Genomic DNA, 21,670 nt, shown 5'->3' on the forward strand with positions numbered 1-21,670 from the left:
AACTTTCCTTGAGGATCCAAATTTCTACGAAGCCAACGACAAGTGATCAAATTATGAATGGAAAAGAAAGTAAAGACGAAATCGAGAGAAAAACGAGGATGATGTTATTTTAATCTGTGTAAGAGCGTAGTGATTGTTATAACATCTTGTAAAAGCTTCGGCCGAAAGAACTGTCAAAGAGTTCTCTAGTTCTAACCACCTAGAACCTTAATCCTACTTGAGTCTTAGTTCGATAACAAAAACGAAAGTGCTAATGTTGCTAAAAAAATTATGTCCCCTTGTCCTCTTCACCCAGGTCCTCTTTATATATGCCTCCAAGGCCGGCAGTCTATTATTTTCCGCCATGATTAGAGTTTATCCGTTTGGGGATATCTTTCCAAAATCCATGTTTATCTTGGAAACTTTACATTATATTACAGGCCTGTTCGGGGCCAGTTACGGGCCCATTTTTTTTTAATTCAAGTCAAGTAAACCGTCATTATATTCCAGGCCTGTTCTTATTTCAATTCATAAATGGTCATTTGTCATGTTTTAGGTTGCTACGAACCGTTTCACGACTAATGTGTTTTTACGACTTTTCCGGAAAATCGTTGATTTCTCCAAAGTATGTTTTTATAATGTTGGTCTTACGAAATGAAGAGTTCAACTTATTTTGTTGAAAATTTGATGGTTTTGGGTAAACCCTTTTTGACACGGCGTTTAACTCTAAGTTTTGTAAGAAAACAACTCCTTACTTGTTTTCTTCATAAAATCTTAACGGAAACTGCGATTGCAACGAAACGAAAGACATTTCGAACGAGATTCAAAGGAGAACATGATGAGAGCCTCATGGGCTATGAAGATACTTGAAGGGCGACATGTAATGAGGAGAGAGAGAGAGAGAGAGAGAGAGAGAGAGAGAGAGAGAGAGAGAGAGAGAGAGAGAGAGAGAGAGAGAGAGAGAGAGAGAGAGAGAGAGAAGAGAGAGAGAGAGAGAGAGAGAGAGAGAGAGAGAGAGAGAGAGAGAGAGAGAGAGAGAGAGAGAGAGAGAGAGAGAGAGAGAGTTGCAACTTTACCTCAAAGTTTCCCTTATTTACAAAAGTTCCCAGTACATGACCTAATCCTATATATATAATATATATATATATATATATTTTCTAAGCCATTGTTGATGGATACGCTTTTTTTTATTCTTTGTTTAAGAGTTAGGAGAGAAGAGAGGAGCTCCTTTGGAGTTCTCTTGGAACTCCATTGTTTTTGGTTTGATTATATGATATCTATTCTTTCTTTGATTATGTCTTTTCTAATCATGTCTCAGTAGATCACCTGTTAGATTTATGGATTTTCTATGGCTTTGATGAACTTTCTATTTATAGAACTGCTAGGGTAATCATATTGAATACTTTACATGATCGTTATTGCTTGTTTCTAGAGTAATTAACTAGAAACATGACGATAGGATAGTTAGGTGCACGCCAAAGGATGGTCTATTCCTAGAACTGAATCCTGCTGAGCTAAGTTGTTAGGCGCATGCAAGAGCTGGTTTAGCTAACTTAGTGAAAAATCGAATTAGATCTTAACGCTCGTCTGAAAGAAGCATCGAGTGACACTCTTTCTGAATTCGCATACAAGAGTTAGAATCACATGATTTAGACATCAGATTAGTAAATGCATGTGAGAGCTAGATTACTTGCTTATTGAATTTGATTTCTAGGATTGATCTTAAAAAACACCTTAGCATCTTTAGATTTGAGTTCTGATAATCTGAATGAAACCTTAAGTCTAGAAGCCTTCTTCCATTGTTTACGAATCCTATTTACTTTCTTATTATTTACTGCTTCATGTTATTTATTGTCTAGCTTAATCTGATAGACATAAGTCTATTCAGTGAATCATAGAATCTATGTGGATTCAATCCATAAGTATAGTAATTTGAGCGTATAATTGACCAATACACAAGTAGTATCGATCAACACTACTTTAAAATATCGACTAAGACTTCAACACTTCGGGTTTTCTTCACTTAAAACTCCAAATGGCTCCATAATCTCTATAATGCTCCAAAACATACCTAGACCTGAAAAGACATTAAAACAGACTCGAAACATAATGTAAAGACCAAGGTATATCACAACCGGTAAAAACCAAGGTATAAAGATAAATAGTGTAGAGATAAATAGACTTATAGCATGGTTAAAACCGATAAAACCCAAAGTATATCACAACTACAAGATTAGTTACGACAATCAAATCAAAGATTCCAATAACATAGGCGTGGAAATTTGATTGTGGTGATAAATTCAGGGTATTCAGAACGGGAAACAGTTTGGTGTTAGGGGAAATAAACTGAATTTATAAACACAAAAGATAAGTGAATTGTCACTAATAAACTAATTCAGTTTTACTCTTTGTTCATATTAATGAAGACGAACAAGCACATTGAAAAGGTGATAAAATGTGTTTGTATGTGTTTCTAACCTTTTTGAGTCTTTATCAAGTTTTTTTCTCATCAAACGGTTATTCTATTACTCAAACTCGAACTGGTCTGGAGCACCAGACAGGAACAAAATAACTAATATAGTTAGGTCACTAGGAAAGGATCTTGCTATCTTAGCTAATGAATCAGACAATACATTTTCAGTACGAGAAATAAAAACAATCGAGAACTCAGGGAATCTATTCCTTAGCTTCATCAACTCCTTTAGCTCAGTGAAAATTTAGGCCATGCTCCGGGATCTTGAGTCATCGAGACTAGATCCTTACAATCAATGCCAAAAACCTGACAAGTCGATAGATATAGCATGCACTCCATTGCCCATGAATGGGCATCGAGCTCCGAGTGAAGTGGTGAGATTCTTCGCCGTTGGTTCCTTGCTCCAAATAACTGAGTTTGTCCTCTAGAGTTTATCCATGTTCATCCATAGCCATTGAAGAGTGTCTCATGTGTTCATGATCCATATATCATACATCTCTCAAAGATTGTTACTTGTTCATGATGTTGTATTTCCACTGGTTCTTCCTGTTTACGATTACGTGTTTTATCAAGTTAAAGTATGTTTTTTAGACTATTTCAGATATTTATCAAGTTTACATGTTTTAGGTGCAAGTGAGAAATTAGGGATGCAAAACTGTGCAGATGTGTCATAAGTTTAGTAATGACTGTAAGACTTTCCTTCCATGGATTGAGATCAGCTCTGTACACAAGATAAAAAATTGAGTGCGATTAACTTTCAACGAGGGAGTATGTTCCACAGAAAATTTGTGAGAGACAATATTCCCTAGCAAATTTGCGAGGGAAAATATTCTCTCCCTGGCAAGAAAGTTGTGAGCTTTTTTTTTTGCGAGTACTGATTAGCGAGAAAAAGGTCTTTTTTTGTAATTTTCTTGCAAATCGTATTTTTTCTTGTAGTGAGACTTCTGATGCCATCTGTAAAATCTGAACATTTTACTGAAGCTTGGTCTGTGTACCTATTCAGTACGAGAAAAAGGGCAGTTGTCCTTATTTTCAATTTAGTTGGCTCTAAAATTCGATTCTCACGTGAAAAAGGGCAGATAACATCCTCTATGATGTGTTTTTTTAAATTAGATTTTACATTCTTCTCGAGATTTGTAAGTTTTGACTAAGACCATTTCATATTATGCCTCCATAGAAGCTTTTTGAACCCCCTTATTTATAGATATTTTTTTGCTGTGATGATTTAGTCAAGGATTTTCTGTGTTGGTGGTTTTACGCCTGAGTAATCTACAAGTTAGGCTTAGTGTTACAGAGGAATAATGGATTTATGAAATTGATTTGTTAGATTGGAAAATTATGAACACGGTTTTTCTTAACGCTTGAACTTGGTTGTACACCATTTTCATGATATCTAGGCTGTTTAATGCGCCAAAATGGATTATTTAAATGTCTGAAACAAACCTATATGAGAGAGATAATCTTAGCCAAGGGGAGTTGATTTCTAAGAGTTTCATGAACCTCTAAAACTCGATCGTATTGAATGTCTAGAATCCAAAATTCAACGTAAGTTAGTCTCTAGGATTCTATTACATAGGGTTTATCACTTCAGGAGAAAGTTAATATAATCACGTTGTTTGAATTCAAGAATGATATTTAATGCATATTCTTTAGCAGTTGTTTCATGATATTTGTTTACAAAGAATCACCCGATGCATGCCGCTTTTAATTCATAAGTTTTCATCGTTTTATTTATGCTAGTTTTCTTAATGCAATTTGAAAACCAAATATATCCTTTTTCTTCTACCTCTACCTCGAAGAATCATTGTTGAACCTTAGTATATGTGGCTTCAATCCTTGTCTACTACTTCACATTGATGTGCACTTGTAGTCTTAATTTATGGTTAAAAGATGATCATTTCGAAAGGGTATTAAGAAAGGTATTAAATGTGAACTATGTTCTACTACAAAATGTGGTAAGGGTAAAATGTATGTGCTCTTTTTCGGGTATGGTAAATCCTTAATTTTGGTTGATCTTCAGGTAAATAAATCAAATATATATATTTTTTTCAAAACCAGCATTTATCAATCACATTATTTTTTTTCAGGCCATATTGTAACGACCAGGTTTCGGTTTCGAAACTTGTTAGCTCGCTAAGTCCCACGCATGTATCCAAAGACTACTTATTTTGTCTATAAATACTCACTTCCACATTGTTTTTTTCCACCTCCAAGAATAAAAATTAGATGTAAGAAAGAAAAGAGAGAGAGTTCTAAGAAGAGAGAAATGGAGAAATGTGAAACCTTAAGTGGAGCCACTGGAGGAAGCTCAGGCCACGCCACTTCTACCACTGCACCAACGTGACCACACCAGCTTTGTCATCACTGTTTGCAACCGCAGGAACCAGCGGAATCGCCATGCATTTAAGCTTTGTTTACATTCGTTCAGTAAATCAGCCATATCTCCCTAACCGTTGACAATCTCATGCATTCAAAGCCACCATCGTGTTCTTCTCCTCGGAAAAAGCCGTAGCCACCGACCACACCGCAATTGGAGTCCGGACGAAGCCGCTAGAGCCTCCGGAAGTTTCGCCTCCGCGCGTGAGTGCCGGCCACTCACCACCTTCAGGAATCATCTCAGCTGCTTTCGCCGCCGTCCTCCTCCGCTAGACCGCCGCCGCCGGACCGCCGTCTCACCGCCGCCATACTGTCGCCTCGCCGCCGCCGGCCTTCATGACTCGCCGGTGACTCGGTGAGTCAACTCGTTGACCAGTCAAACCGGTTTGGTTTGTTAATTCGAAATCGGTTAGGGTTAAACGGTCGGTTAGGTCAAATTGATTTCTGGTCAAGAGTTGACCGGGTAGACCTTTGACCAACGGATTAACTTTTTCGTAGACTTTGACCAGACCCGTTTTTAACTGTTCGAATGGCGTTTTGACTCGATTTATTCCCCTGGTTTCAGATTTGGAGTCTATTTGAGCATCCGAAGTTCATAGATACAACTTCTATTCTTTTCTAAGGTGAGGGCTACTCCGTTAAATCCCGAGCTAGTTTTGTCCTACCATTATAGAAACTTTAGTTTCGAAACATGATCTGTTTCTGTGAATCAAGTTTATTTGAGAGTCTTGCTTGTTCATTATTGATATTGATTGTTAAACCGGAAATAGAGAATTCGATAGTTGATTGAGATGTTTGATGTTAAGAACTATTATATATATATATATATGTAAATATGCGAGCCCATGTTTGTGAGATTTCGGGGTGTAGAGGTGTCTGCACTAGGCCGCGGAATTGGCGGGGTACATAAACATTTGTACTAGGTCGCCTGTTTGAGAGATCGCCGGGTACGAAGATATATGTACTAGGCTGCGGGAGTTGCGTGGTACAGAGATGTTTGTACTAGGCCGCCTGTTTGTGGAGATTGCGGGGGTACATAGTGGACTAATGTACTTACGACGCCTGTAGATATATATATCCTTATGAGGAAATGCGGTATGCTATCATTGCATTGGTTGTAGCATGTCTATATTATTGTTTATATTTCAAACATTTATTTTATTTACTGGATTTCTAATGTAAACGCTGACTTTCAAATATTTATAAATAGAGATTTCAGAAATTATTATTTATTATTTTATTTCGAAGTGACGGGTGTCACACATATAGCCTTGGTGAATAACAAAACAAGCCAAACCCAAACCGACTCTGATAATATTGAAAGACAATCAACTCAACTTGAAAACCAAGGATAGTGGAAAGACGGTGGAGAACAAACTTCACTCAAGTTTGTTTTTTGTAGCTGCTGAACTTCAAATGCGATTCTTCGTAACGTTGGGTGAGATACGCCGAACATTTGATAGCTGGATATCTATTCATTAAACACAGCCATAAAGATATTTAATGCAGTATGGATGACCATAGTTCTGAATATAAAACAAGGTTAAACCCTTACTTGGGAAGATTGTTTTCGGACTGGCAAGTTGGAAGACACTCTATTATGCAGTCGTGATTCGGTTCCACGAAAAATGGAATCTATGACGGTAAACATTATAAAACTAATGTAAAGTGATAACACTGACAAGAACATTAATGTAGAGTCGAAATTAGTAAAAGACTTACGGAATATCGAGTCTGTCCATTTAAAATAACCCGGTGCAATGTTGATCTTTATCGTTAAAAAAAAAAAAAAAGCTCGTGAAACAAATGTCAGCTAGAAAAATTTACTTGCAAATTAAAGACTGACATAATGAGAAGCCTAAGTGTATCAAGTATGCCTAAGAGAAATATATTACCTGAAAAGACCGTTGCTCCAACGCTCCATCATATCACCAAGATTCACAACAATTGCTCTGTAGAGAAAAAATAAACCATATGTCCACCAAAACTGTTAATTAGGGAATTATAATTTTACGAAGGATTGGTGTAGCGGAAAACTAAATTCTCATGTTGTACCCTTCAATCGACGGCACATATTCCCACTTTTGAAGCTTAGCGTTCCTATCCTTGCATATCTGTCAAGGTATATACTATTGCTTCCAAAGTATATGCATAAAATAATAGAATCTGATTTTGAAAAAAAAATTATGTGCAAATCAGTACCTGGAGTCCCATTACACCATCTGTTGCTAAGAGTGTAATCATCCCATAATCGGAATGTGCTCCAGTTCCATATACTCCTTTTGAGGGATCCGATATTCCTAAGAAGTAAACATAGTATGGTTGGCATATATACAATGCTTAGAAATATTTGGAGTAATTTTCTTCCAAATTACCTTCATAGTGCAGCAAGCGTAAAGTTGAAATAGGCTTCCCAAGCATCTCAGGGCTATCAAAGTAATCTGCATCCAAGTCAAGCGACAATGCCAATAGTTTTGCAATAGCCTTACAAACCCTCCTGGTACAGAATATGAACATTCAGCAAACCCCATGGAACCAAAATTTTAACTCTATAGATGGAAGGATCAAACGCAACACTTAAATCACAATGTGAAAAAAAAAACAACAAATGAGAATTACAATGCTTCTTGATGGTATTCCTCCATTGTCTCTCGCCACCCAGGCAAAACATCTGCCGAAAAAGACATAAGTTCCATTAAAGGAAATTGCACTAACTTTTGTATGCATTGCACTAAAGTGTTTGAAAAGCTATGTATATACAAGAAAAATGAAAAGTATAAAAGCAGGAAAGAGAATAATCTTATAAAACAGAGCAACAGAGTCTATTTTTGTACGACTATACCATTTGAAATCATAAGAAACTCACAACTAATAAATAAAACTGAGCTCACTAACCAGGATTAGGCCAAGTGTTGAGGCCATAAAATGGCCGATCCCACTGAGGATCATCTCTGGGAACTTCGGATCCAATGTAGTAACCTTCTTTGTGATCCCCTAAAACCAAAAAAAAAAAAGACATGATTGAAGAGCACTTAAGAGAACTTTTTGAAGTGAAAACTGGTTACACATACCTTGGACTTGATTCTCAGGATCAGGGATTTGATCATACAAAGGTGTATAGCCACGATGCTTTTCGTTTTTCAACACTTTCATCTTCTCCTCCAAAGGAAGAGCAAAGAACTTTTTGCTCTGCTCGAAAGCCTTGTCCGTGACTTCTTTGCTTATTCCGTGGTTTATAACGTAGAAAAATCCACTATCCAGACATGCCTGAAACAAGAAACTCCCCAAATAAAATCATTGGTTTCTTACAAAATAAAAAAAGTAACAAAAATAAATGGAAGCACACCTTCTTGAGCAAAAGAGCTGATTGGTGAAGATCAGAGTTTGCAAGATCAATGCAAGTAAGCAATGATTCCTGGATAATCGAATCCTCCACCTGATTTTTAGTCTGCATTTCGCTCATTTCTTTGTTTGAGTTATTGACTAAAATGTCTTTTGCGTTGCTTCCTTCCATGATCGAGTGGGTAGCTATATAATTGCATATATGCAAACAAAAAGTTATAATAATATTAATTAAATAAACGATGATTTTAATAAGGCAACAAATTTGCTGTTTTCTTGAAAAATGAAAAGATGACTCATACCACTAATATAATAAAATTAAATCAATATTTTGTCGACATTTAAGAAAAACTTTTGTCTTCTTTCTAGATCTCGTTTGATCTTCACTGCTAACTCTGATAATCAAGTTTATCTCTACTTAAAGTTACAAAAAAAAAAAAGTTTACCTCTACAGCCTTATTATTTCAATAGTTTTTATTCCAACAAAACTTGAGTTCACCCCCTAAAGTAAACATTTAAATTCATATCACCTTTAAAAACCAATCATAATGCCACATAGATTAATGAATAAAAAATATTAAATACTTTAAAAATAACCAAAATAACAAAAAAATAATAATGTCAATTTTAACGATGTTAAGCCGCTAGCTAAACTCTAAATCCAAACCGTAACCCTAAACCAAAAATTTCTATACCCTAAATCCAAATTCTATACCCTAAAACCCAAACATCGACCCTAAACCCGAACCCAATATCCTAAACCCAAACCTTAAACCCTAAAATCTAAATCCTAAACCCTAAACCCAAACTCTATACCCTAAACCCAAACACAAGACTCTAAATTCTAAACCCTAAATCCTAGATTATAAATCCTAGACCCTAAATTCTAAACCCAAATTCTAGACCCTAAACTCAAATCCTATACCCTAAGCCTGAACCCTATATCTAAATCATGAACCCAAACCGTAGACTATAAATCCATATCTTAAATCTTGATTTGGGTTTAGGATTTACAGTTTAAATTTAGGGTATAGGGTTTAAGTTTAGGATATAAAGTTTGGGTTTGGGATCTAGGGTTTGAATTTAGGGTCTAGAGTTTGGGTTTAGGATTTAGGGTCTATGGTTTAGGGTTTAGAGTTTAGGGTTTGAGTTTAGGGTATAGAGTTTGGGTTTAGGGTCTAAGATTTAGGCTTAGGGTATAGGGTTTAAATTTAGGGTATAGGGTTCGGGTTTAAGGTATAGATTTGGGTTTTAGGGTATAAGTTTGGGATTTAGGGTATATAATTTTTTTGTTTAGGGTTACGGTTTGGATTTATGATTTAACTGGCGGCTTAACGTAGTTAAAATTGACATTATTATTATTATTATTTTTTTTTTTTGTTATTTTGGTTATTTTAAAAATATTTAATATTTTTTATTCATTAATCTTGGTAGCATTATGATTGGTTTTATAGGTGGGATGATTTTAAAGGTTCACCTTAGGAGGTGAACCCAAGTTTTGTTCTTTTTATTCAATCATTTTCAGTGTAGCACTTTATAACACGCATAATGCAATGTCATTTCTATAAAAAAAAGCCTACTTATTTTCTTTATTTTTAGAAACTATCCAATCTAACGGAAAAATGGATTTTACCTCTGGCAAAAACTGAATTGAGTGAAAATTTCTCTCTTTCTCTCTAGAAAATCCTCTCTAGAGCCCCGTTTCTCTTTTGTGGTTTCTTCAACCAAAAAGAGCTATAGATCCCAAATATCTCAAATCCAATCTTTAAATCATCTCTAAACCAGTTCAATCATCTTCTTCTTCTATGTACGTTGAATTCTCTAAATGTCTTCAGAAATGGACAGAGCTCTTCTAGCTTTATCTCTCAAGGATGATGATGATGCCCTTTTCGACTTACCTGATCTTCCTCAGTATTTCGCCACTGATCGTAATGCATGCAGCATCATCGGACGCCTTCTCAACCCAGAACTACAGAGGATGGCTAAATTGATCTCGATCTGCCTAGGAAATGGCAAAAGGTGAACCGGGTTCATGGATTTGCCTTAACCAAAGAAAGATTTCAGTTTGTTTTCATGCATGAACATGATCTTCAGGAGGTTCTAGATAAGGGCATGCAGACTTTTGATGATTGGGGTCTCGCCATTGAACGCTGGATTAAGAGGCCTCCTCCGGGTTATCTTCAATATGGTCAATTTGGGTCAGGATCAGCAATATCCCGGTGAATCACTTTATCAAAAATGCTATTTCAGACCTGAAAGACCTTGTAGGACATATTGAAGAAGTGGCTTTCGACCCTGACAAACCGCAAAGACAAGATTATGTAAGGGTTAAAATTCGCTTTGATGTTTCCAAACCTCTGAAGAAATCAAAGATTCTCAATCTTCCGGGTGGTGGTCAGTCAGTGATCTACTGCTACTATGAAAGGGTTCAAAAGCGCTGTTACCATTGTCAAAGGCTCACATGCAAAGGAGAGATGCCCTTTTCTAGCACATGCATTAAGATCTAATGTCGTTTCTTCTTCTGGCATGGCTGTTTCTCGGCCTTCTTCATCTAATCTTCACCTGTCGGAGAGTGATCCTCTGTTCGGTGTTTTGGAAGAAGATCAAGTAGGAATAAACCCCGCTTCGGGTCGTCCTCGCATTGCCCCTGAAGTTCTCGAAGAAATGCATAATTATCTGAGAGCTTCGACTTCTGAAGATCGTCATGTGCGTGAACAGAGAGTAATTTCCTCAGTCAAAGAAGCAGAATCAAATCCCATCACTTAGAGATCGGTTCTGCAACTCGAACCTCCTTCAGTGTTTACTACAGATTTAGATAAATGCAAAGGGATTGTCTTTAACTTCGATAAAAACGACAAGATGGATTGTCCTTTCTCTACAAGCTCTCAACCAAAACTCATGGCTTCTGCAATCTCTTCTGGACATTCGCTTTTAAGCTCTACTACTGACGTCTTCTGTAGACTCTCCATTCCATCCTCTCAAAGCTCGATGGACCAAAGTTCAAGCTTCCCTATCTTCTTCAGTGCTGGAGATTCTGAGTCTAAAGATAAGGGCAAAAGGAAACCATGTACTTTTAAAAGAATCTATAGCTCCAGGAAGAAGGCTCAAAAGGCTCAGATCTCTCTCGAAGTTCATGACAAATCGGAAGGAACTGTTAGCAAGAAAAGGAAGGCAGAAGTTGAATTGGTGGGTGCATCCAAAGCTGCTAAGAGCAATGCATCAAAGATGGTCCCGCGTGAGGGACCGTCCAACTCTTAAATGAATATCATAAGTTGGAACTGTCGGGGACTGGGACGGCCTCATGAACTGACAGTTCATCGACTCACGGAATTGCGACATACGTATTTCCCTGAAGTCTTATTTCTTATGGAAACTATGAATAGTAGAAACACCTTAGTAGATCTTCAGTCTTGGTTGGGTTATGACCGTTTGTACACTGTCGACCCTGTAAATACCTGGGGGGTCTTGCTCTTTTTTGGAAGGACAATGTTGATGTAACCATTATGTATGCTGATAAGAACCTTTTGGATGTACATATTATATATGAAGATAAGGTGTTTAACTTGTCTTGTGTATGGTAACCCCAACATCAACTTTAGACATATAGTTTGGGAGCTCATAACCCGTTTCGGTATAAATAGGAAGACTAGTTGGTGCATTGTAGGAGATTTCAACGAGATTATCAATAATTCAGAAAAGTCTGGTGGTCCTCGTAGAAGTGATGCATCTTTTGTGCCGTTTAATGATATGCTTGACTGTTGTGGAATGAATGAACTCCCTGGATCGGGTAATAGTTTTACTTGGGGTGGTAGAAGGGGAACTCTTTGGATTCAAAGTAAACTTGATCGTGCTTTTGGGAACAAAGAATGGTTCAATTTAATTTCCAGCATCTAATCAGATTTTCTTAGCTAAACGAGGTTCTGATCATCGTCCAGTTTTAATCAGGCTTCTCTCTTCTCAAGAATCATATAGAGGCTCCTTCACTTTTGATAAAAGATTCCTTCATAAGCCTTGGTGCAGCCCTGGAATGGCTGTCTCTCCCTGGATCTCTTGAAGGGGGCGTGGGTGGATGAAAGGTGATGGATATGGTCTTCTCCTTAGAGCTATGGGATGCTATAAAGATGTTTTTTTTCTGCTCCACAGACACAGGATCACCCTGCTTAGTGTCTAGGATGGATCACAGAGATAATCCTTGCAAACAGAGAATCAAAGACTCGATATGTATCAAGGTTTGTGGATTGATGTGGGACACAAGAGAGATGGCTCGCCTCCTGATACTCCAAGGCTTCTGATCTGGATATGGCACACCAAATCAGAGAACCCAAGCTGGATATTACACACCAGCAGAATTGAGAGAAAACTCAAAACAAAGAAGTTGAAAAAAAATGTCGATTGATTGATTTTCATGCCAAAACGTGGCTACATATGTTATAAGAATAAAACTGAAAACCCTAAATTTAAACCAAGATGGTTTAATCTCCTAATCCAATTCGAAATTGGTTTATTTTAAATACTAATCTACCCAAATCTGGTTTACTCAAATTCCTAATTGTCTTTGGTTTAAATTAAATGAAAGCCCAATAAACTAAACCCATTACATTGCAATTAAATCAAACCAACAAGCTGGTTCTTCTTTGGTTTATGATGGGCCACGACTTGAACTTGATTTGGAGTGTCTCCTAATGAACTTTAGATCCTCCACGTCCTGTTAGGCCAGCTAGAAAGCAAGTGGATCAAGATTCTGGCTGCAACTCTCTTTTTGGACCGAAAAAGCCTTATTTCGCCTAGATCCAAATATAGCCCAATCCAGAAACTTCCTGACATGTTTTCCTTGTTCTCCATACATATTTGGACGAGGTGAATGGTCTCCATGGCTCCTGTTAAGCTCAGTTGGTTGAATCCTCTTTGTTCAAGCTGTTTCAAGGCAGTACCAACAGTTCTTCTCTTCTCTCTATCCAGAACCTCATAGATCATGCCAATAAGAGTATGATACTGTCCATTAAACTGCACCATGATCAGTGGTATATCTGACCCATACATTGGCTTCAATCCATTGATTCCAATCCTGATCAGGATCACACCATCCCCTCCTCCTTTAAAAGGATTTGTCCTCAAATCCAAGCTCTGTAGGATGACAGAACCTTGATAATTTAACTCCAAAGTTCCTGACCTGGCCATGAGATATATCATCACCTCTCTAGTCTCTCCAGGATGAAACACAAAGCTCTGCAGTCCTTCTTCATGTCTCAGCAACATCTTGGAACTTTCCTCACTGCATGTGGCTTCCAAGGCAGATGATTTCTCCACTTTGTTGAGTTTGCAGTTGAATGCTTCTCTCCAGGATGATCCTATCCACGTCCTGGTCATCAACATGAGACCATGTACTCTCAGTTTAACATCCTTCTGGTCAGGTGGTCGTGTGGTTTGGTCCCCATACTCTCAGTTCCTGTTTATCTCTTCTCAGCTTGTTCTGGTCAGTTATGAACCTGATAAAGGACGTGTTACCTCCTGACTCTCCTTCATTCTCTCTGCAAATAGTTTTTATCATACCATTCTCTCTCCCTTTAAAAAGATTTGACCACAAATCTTGTTTTTCAAGAGTGAATGAACCTTGCAAATTGAGCTTGTATGCAGTTGCTTTCTGATCCAGAATTTGTTTATTTCTTCTAACCACACACAAGCTTCCTCCTGGTTCAAAAACAACTTGTTGCAGGCCCTTAACAACTCTCAGATGTTCCACTAAGCTGAGCTGAAGACATACCAAAGGTCTGATTAGTAACTCACAAGCTAAAGACTTAAAGTTATCACCTTGCTCAACAGTAGGAAGCACCAATTCAAGAGCTTTAGATGACCCTCCAGGAACCTTTTCTTCTTGTTTTATTTGATCAGGCACGTGGCCACACTCAGCTTCTGCAACTTCTGCCTCCTCCTCTAGTTTTAAACAAAGAGTTGTTGGTTCTGGTTCAGTTTTATGACTCTCCTCAATCTGTTTTATTGGAGAAGCTAATATAGAAGCTTGCTGCTTTTCCTCCTCTTGTTTCAATGATAGAACAGGAACCACAGATCTTCTCTCAGCCGGTTTTAATGGCAATTCAGACCAACAGGCAGGTTGATCTAAAATAGTAAGCTTTGTTGCTGCTTCTGGTTTTAGTTTTGAAAGTTTCCACTGCGAGACAAACCTCTTCTTCATCAAGGTCTTCATCTCCACCCATGAAATAATTTGAGGTTTTTTTTCAAATCTCCTAGTCTGAGAAACTCTCTGCCACCATGAGAATGCACTTCCACAGAGTCCATTGACTGCTAGACATACCTTTTTCTTTTCAGTGTAGTATAGGAGTCCAAAGAGAAACTCCATCTTCTTTTCCCAATCAAGATATGCCTCTGTATCAATCTTCCCATAGAAGAATGGAATTGTAAGCTCTTCTTCATATCCAGACATAGAATACAGTTTGTTAACTGATAGATTTCGTGCTCCCTTGTTAAAACTTCAAACCCTAACCCTCAAGAGGCTCTGATACCACTTGGTGCAGCCCTGGAATGGCTGTCTCTCCCTGGATCTCTTGAAGGGGGCGTGGGTGGATGAAAGGTGATGGATATGGTCTACTCCTTAGAGCTATGGGATGCTATAAAGATGTTTTTTTTCTGCTCCACAGACACAGGATCACCCTGCTTAGTGTCTAGGATGGATCACAGAGATAATCCTTGCAAACAGAGAATCAAAGACTCGATCTGTATCAAGGTTTGTGGATTGATGTGGGACACAAGAGAGATGGCTCGCCTCCTGATACTCCAAGGCTTCTGATCTGGATATGGCACACCAAATCAGAGAACCCAAGCTGGATATTGCACACCAGCAGAATTGAGAGAAAACTCAAAACAAAGAAGTTGAAAAAAAATGTGGATTGATTGATTTTCATGCCAAAACGTGCCTACATATGTTAAAAGAATAAAACTGAAAACCCTAAATTTAAACCAAGATGGTTTAATCTCCTAATCCAATTCGAAATTGGTTTATTTTAAATACTAATCTACCCAAATCTGGTTTACTCAAATTCCTAATTGTCTTTGGTTTAAATTAAATGAAAGCCCAATAAACTAAACCCATTACATTGCAATTAAATCAAACCAACAAGCTGGTTCTTCTTTGGTTTATGATGGGCCACGACTTGAACTTGATTTGGAGTGTCTCCTAATGAACTTTAGATCCTCCACGTCCTGTTAGGCCAGCTAGAAAGCAAGTGGATCAAGATTCTGGCTGCAACTCTCTTTTTGGACCGAAAAAGCCTTATTTCGCCTAGATCCAAATATAGCCCAATCCAGAAACTTCCTGACATGTTTTCCTTGTTCTCCATACATATTTGGACGAGGTGAATGGTCTCCATGGCTCCTGTTAAGCTAAGTTGGTTGAATCCTCTTTGTTCAAGCTGTTTCAAGGCAGTACCAACAGTTCTTCTCTTCTCTCTATCCAGAACCTCATAGATCATGCCAATAAGAGTATGATACTGTCCATTAAACTGCACCATGATCAGTGGTATAGCTGACCCATACATTGGCTTCAATCCATTGATTCCAATCCTGATCAGGATCACACCAAGCCTTTAGTTAAGGAAGCCATAATTCAAGCTTGGACTAGGGATGATCTTCAGTCACCATCGGTTTCGTCTCGTATAAGAAATTGTAGGAAAGCTCTTAGTCGTTGGAAAAAAAAGAAAACAAAGCAAATTCTAAGGAAAGGATTGTTCAGATTCAAGATGAGCTTGAGTTTGAGTAATCATCTACGAACCCTTCCCTTCATAAAATCAACTCACTCAAAAAATCTCTTTTGATTGCCTATAGAGATGAGGAGAATTTTTGGAAGCAGAAAAGCAAGGATGACTGGATTCTTTATGCACTACAAGAAAACGTAACCTTAACGAGGAAATTTAACGAGGAAAAAGAATCCTCGTAAAAAAACGTTGATTTTGCGAGGAAAGTACGTGGAAAAAGAAAAGCATCGTTATTTCGTCGTAAGGTAACGACAAAACATATTCGTCGTAAAGACGATGTAAATTGACGTGGCTTTTACGAGGAAAATCTATTTCCTCGTAAAAGCCACGTAAATTTCGCGAGTTCTTTACGACGAAATATTTTACGTGTACTTAACGAGGAAATTTTGAATCCACCAACTTGGTAGGTGGCTCACGTTTTTTTTTGGCCACCCAATTAATTTTCGTCGTAATTTCATAGTAAAATTACAACTACCAGATTCGAAATTTTCTATAAATATGGATGTTGGAACATCATTTTAAACACACCAACAACAAAAAATGTGAAAGAAAAAAAAATGGCTGGCTCTGGGACTATTTACGAGTTGCGGAATTGGATGTATATGCATAGAGATGCTAATGGAAGAGTGACGAAAGAATACCTTGCGGGGCTGGAGACATTTATGCACCAAGCAGATTCAACACCGCTCGCCCAAGAAAGTGGTAAGATGTTCTGTCCTTGTCGGAAATGCAACAATTCGAAATTGGCAAACCGTGAAAATGTTTGGAAGCATTTAATAAATAGAGGTTTCACGCCAAATTACTATATCTGGTTTCAACATGGGGAAGGTTATAATTATGATCAGAATGAAGCTAGTAGTAGTAATAGCAATTTTCAGGAAGAACCGGTTAATCATCATTTGCATAATGAACATAGTTACCATCAGGAGGAGATGGTAGATTATGATAGGGTTCATGATATGGTAGCTGATGCATTCGTAGCTCATGATGAAGATGAAGAACCTAATATAGATGCAAAAAAGTTTTACGGAATGTTAAACGCGGCGAATCAACCACTTTACAGTGGTTGTAGAGAAGGTCTCTCTAAATTGTCGTTGGCTGCTAGAATGATGAATATTAAAACTGATCACAATCTACCTGAAAGTTGCATGAACGAATGGGCGGACTTGTTTAAAGAGTATTTGCCGGAAGACAATGTGTCTGCTGATTCTTATTATGAGATTCAGAAATTAGTTTATAGTCTTGGGTTGCCTTCGGAGATGATAGATGTCTGCATCGACAACTGCATGATCTATTGGGGAGATGATGAGAAGCTAGAAGTATGTCGATTCTGCAAGAAGCCACGATTCAAGCCGCAAGGACGGGGACGTAATAGGGTACCGTACCAAAGGATGTGGTACCTACCAATTACAGACAGATTGAAAAGATTGTATCAATCAGAGCAGACTGCTGCAAAGATGAGATGGCATGCCGAGCATACTCAGACGGATGGTGAGATGACTCATCCATCAGATGCAAGAGCCTGGAAACATTTCAACAAAGTACATCCGGATTTTGCTAGCAATAGCCGGAATGTGTATCTCGGATTATGCACAGATGGATTTAGTCCGTTCGGAATGTCAGGGAGACAATATTCATTGTGGCCAGTCTTTCTTACGCCATACAACCTGCCACCGGAGATGTGCATGCAACGGGAGTTGCTATTCTTGACGATATTGATACCTGGTCCGAACCATCCAAAAAGGTCCCTGGATGTTTTCCTACAACCACTGATAAAAGAGTTGAAGGATTTGTGGTCAACAGGGGTGAGGACGTATGACTGTTCAACGAAGACGAATTTTACGATGCGAGCTATGCTTTTGTGGACCATAAGTGACTTTCCTGCATATGGGATGTTGTCTGGATGGACTACACATGGGAGATTAGCTTGTCCATATTGTAATGGAACGACAGATGCGTTTCAACTGAAGAATGGTAGGAAGACAAGTTGGTTTGATTGTCATCGTCGATTTCTTCCCATTGGCCATCCTTACCGAAGAAACAAGAATTTGTTTAGGCACAAAAGGGTTGTGAGAGACACTCCTCCACCATATCTAACTGGAGAACAAATTGAAGCACAAATCGACTACTACGGAGCTAACGAAACAGTTCGTTGGGGTGGTAATTGGCATGTCCCTCGTAATATGCCTGATTCTTACGGTGTTCATCACAACTGGCACAAGAAGAGTATATTTTGGGAGTTGCCATATTGGAAGGATCTTCTTCTGCGCCACAACCTCGATGTGATGCATATAGAGAAGAATTTCTTTGAGAACATCATGAATACAATATTGAATGTCCCAGGGAAGACAAAAGACAACATAAAATCGAGGTTGGACTTGCCGGATATTTGCTCAAGAAGCGAGTTACATATTAAAAGCAATGGACAAGTTCCCGTTCCGATATTCAGACTGTCTTCAGAAAAAAAGTCGGTGTTGTTCAACTGGGTGGCATCAGAAGTGAAGTTCCCCGATGGGTATGTTTCAAATCTCTCTAGATGTGTTGAAAAGGGTCAAAAGTTCTCTGGGATGAAGAGTCATGATTGTCATGTCTTTATGCAACGACTACTGCCCTTTGCATTTGCGGAGCTACTTCCAACAAACGTACATGAAGCACTTGCAGGTTCGTAGTGTTTTATATCACAATAATTTTATAACGGTCTAGTTTGCAAAATAATATACGACTAACAATGTGTTTAATTGTTTTTGGAATATAAAAGGCATTGGAGCATTTTTCAGGGATCTGAGCACACGCACTCTTAAAGAAGAAGTTGTGGAACAGCTTCAGGAGAACATTCCCATCTTATTGTGCAACTTGGAGAAGATATTTCCTCCTGGATTTTTTGACGTCATGGAGCATCTAGCTGTCCACCTCCCATATGAAGCATTGCTTCGTGGACCTGTACATTACGGATGGATGTATCAGTATGAGCGAGCCATGAAATATTTGAAGGGAAAAGCAAAGAACCTCGCCAAAGTTGAAGGTTCTATAATTGCTGGAAGTTTGACGGAAGAAGTTTCTCACTTCACATCGTACTACTTTGCGTCAAAAGTACGTACCCGTAGAAGAGCTCCAAGAAGATATGATGATGGTGGAGTTGCGCCAACATATGCAGTTGCTGGTGTTCCAGACATCTTTAGCCAGATTGGACGACTCGGTGGGAAGTCTAAAGAGGTTTGGTGGTCGAGTGAACAAGACGCTCATAGTGCACACACCTATATTCTACTCAATTGCGAGGATCCATTGATGCGTTATTTTGAAAGGTAACATATATGGACACTTCAAAACACATATAATTAATTATATAATTGCAAGAGATTCATTCCTATGAAATGTGATTAATTTTACAGCCTATTTGTTTCTCAAGTCGAAGAAACATTTCCTGGTATATCCACAAGTGACGTAGACAAAAGGAAAGATCAGCACTTCATTAAGTGGTTGCGGAATCAGGTATTATAACTCAAACTATTTTTTCATACATGATTTGTATTTTAATGTTCTCTTTATTTTTGCAGGTTGATTATGACGACGATGCAGATTATCCTAAGTGGTTACACGAAGTAATTCAATCTCCACTTGTAAAGGTCACCACATCACAGATGTATTTCACACGAGGCTACACTTTTCACACATATGAGTATGGTAGACAGCGGGCGACCAGTAACTATGGAATATGTGTGAAAGGGGAAACAGATTTCTACGGGATCTTGACGGAGATTATTGAAGTCGAATTTCCAGGGATACTGAAGCTGAAATGCGTCATCTTCAAATGTGAATGGTTCGACCCCGTCGTCAACAGAGGTGTTCGGTCTAACAAATTTGGTGTAGTTGATGTCAACGGTGGACGTCGGTACAACAAATTCGAGCCTTTCATCTTAGCTTCACAAGCAGACCAAGTTAGCTTCCTTCCATACCCTCGGATGAGAGATTCGGGTATAAATTGGTTAGCAGTGATCAAAGTTACACCTCGAGGACGAATCATCAGTGGAGAAGAACCACCATTGCAAGAAGAACAGATAAATGAAGTCGAGGAACCTGAACAAGAAATTGATGACATCCTTCTCATTGATCCGCATAATCACGAATACGAAGATCTTACCGATGATGCCACAGACGAAGCTGTAGAAGACGAGTTTAATGAAAATGATGATATTTCTAGTGATGACGAGAATGTCGATGTATCCGATTGATGTATTTGATTTTGTGTAGTTTGTTTTATGAATAAGGTAATGTGAGAGTTTGTTTTATGAATAAGGTAATGTGGGAGTTTGTTTTATGAATAAGAAATTGTGGGAGTTTGTTTTATAAATAAGTAAATGTGGGAATTGTGGTTTGGAATGGAAATAAAGATGGGGTTTGGAATATATGAAGTAGAAGATAAGGAATATGGGGTTTTGGGGTTTGGGGTTTCGGATTTTAGGGATTTAAACGTACTACTCGTTAATTCCTCGTAAGTTGACGTCGAATGTACGACGTAATCCTCGTTTATTCCACGTAGGACAGAATCGTCGTAAAGAACTCGTTAGCTTACGTGGAAATAACGACGAAACTAAAAAAAATAAAGAAAGCGAAACCCGTTAATTCCACGTAGGACGGAATCGTCGTAAAGACCTCGTAAGGTAAATAGACGTAAATACCACGTAAAGTAAATGACGAAGGAGGCACTCTTTAATTCCACGTAGGATGAATTCGTCGTAAACACCTCGTAACAAAAATCGTCGTAAAAACCTCGTAGACTAAAAACTAGAAAAAAAGGAAAAGAAGAGAGACACCAGATTTACATGTGGCAAGACTTCCAGCAATTATAATACTTAAGTCTCGCCCACATAAATTCTAATATCTTCTTCTCTTTCTTTTTTTCCAAATATTTCTAATTTGGTGAAAAGCGGGACTAGCTACTTCCTCATAGTATAAAAACTAGTAAAAAAGAAAAAAAAAGAAAGATACTGGAATTATATGTGGCGAGACTTAAGTCTCACCCACATAAATTCTAATATCTTCTTTTCTTCTTCTTTTTTTCAAATATTTCTAATTTGAAAAGTATTTTGGTGAGGAGTGTGATTTGAGATAGGGTGTGTTTTGTGAGTTTGTGTGTGGTTTGAGAAGGAAAGTTGTGGGTATTTATAGAAAATATAGGCTCGGTAATTCCTCGTAACTGGTTAACTCGTTAATTCCACGTAACCCAACTCGTCGTAAAAACGTCGTTAACGAAAACGCAGGCCTTTGTATTTCGTCGCTATTTCCTCGTAAATGAAAACGCGGGCCTCTGTAATTCCTCGTAAGTTTACGAGGAAATTACGAGGACAAGTAATCTTATATATATCCCGAGCGAGCTCGCTCCGTCTTTCCTCTCCACTTCCTCTCCACTTCCTCCCTAATTCGTAGCAATGGTAAGTCTCTCTAATTCCTCTCTAGTTTGATTAGTTTAGGATAGATTAGGTGGTTAGTATAGGGAATTTAGATAGGTTTACGGATCTTATGTTATTTAGTGTTGATTAGGTGGATAATGTTGGGAAGTATATTGTTCACGAAAATTTAAAAAATTAAATTTTTTTCTCAGGTTCGAAAAGGTAGACTTACTGCCCATTACAGAGAGATGTTCGGTGAGCCGGGTAGTCGTTTAGACCCGTCGTCTTCTTCAGCTCCCGGTTCTTCGGGTCAGGAGACTGTCCCCGAGACTCAGTACACTCAGAGA

General features: G+C 38.2%; 1 protein-coding gene across 1 annotated transcript; it reads right to left on the bottom strand.

Annotated features, from left to right (window-relative positions):
- Positions 1 to 6,041: 6,041 nt before the first annotated feature.
- LOC106404889 (2-oxoglutarate-Fe(II) type oxidoreductase hxnY) lies at positions 6,042 to 8,357 on the bottom strand. Its single transcript, XM_013845538.2, has 11 exons — positions 8,175 to 8,357; positions 7,900 to 8,095; positions 7,724 to 7,822; positions 7,448 to 7,499; positions 7,204 to 7,325; positions 7,031 to 7,128; positions 6,884 to 6,942; positions 6,724 to 6,780; positions 6,551 to 6,596; positions 6,384 to 6,463; positions 6,042 to 6,299 (listed from the first exon to the last, which is right to left on the bottom strand). The coding sequence occupies exons 1-11, from the start codon at positions 8,340 to 8,342 to the stop codon at positions 6,212 to 6,214; spliced, it is 1,065 nt and encodes a 354-aa protein (XP_013700992.2). The 5' UTR covers positions 8,343 to 8,357; the 3' UTR covers positions 6,042 to 6,211.
- Positions 8,358 to 21,670: the final 13,313 nt, after the last annotated feature.

This window comes from Brassica napus, chromosome A1 (assembly GCF_020379485.1).
Source record: "Brassica napus cultivar Da-Ae chromosome A1, Da-Ae, whole genome shotgun sequence".
NCBI classification, from domain to species: Eukaryota; Viridiplantae; Streptophyta; class Magnoliopsida; order Brassicales; family Brassicaceae; genus Brassica; species Brassica napus.

What these genes read in the sequence shown, in the direction of transcription:
- LOC106404889 (XM_013845538.2), bottom strand. Translation starts at nt 8,342, where the DNA reads ATGGAAGGAAGCAACGCAAAAGACATTTTAGTCAATAACTCAAACAAA. An exon ending in ACGCTTGCTGCACTATGAAG is followed by an intron (nt 7,129 to 7,203) that starts GTAATTTGGAAG and finishes TTTACTTCTTAG; the next exon opens with GAATATCGGATCCCTCAAAA. An exon ending in TCCGAAAACAATCTTCCCAA is followed by an intron (nt 6,300 to 6,383) that starts GTAAGGGTTTAA and finishes TTTAATGAATAG; the next exon opens with ATATCCAGCTATCAAATGTT.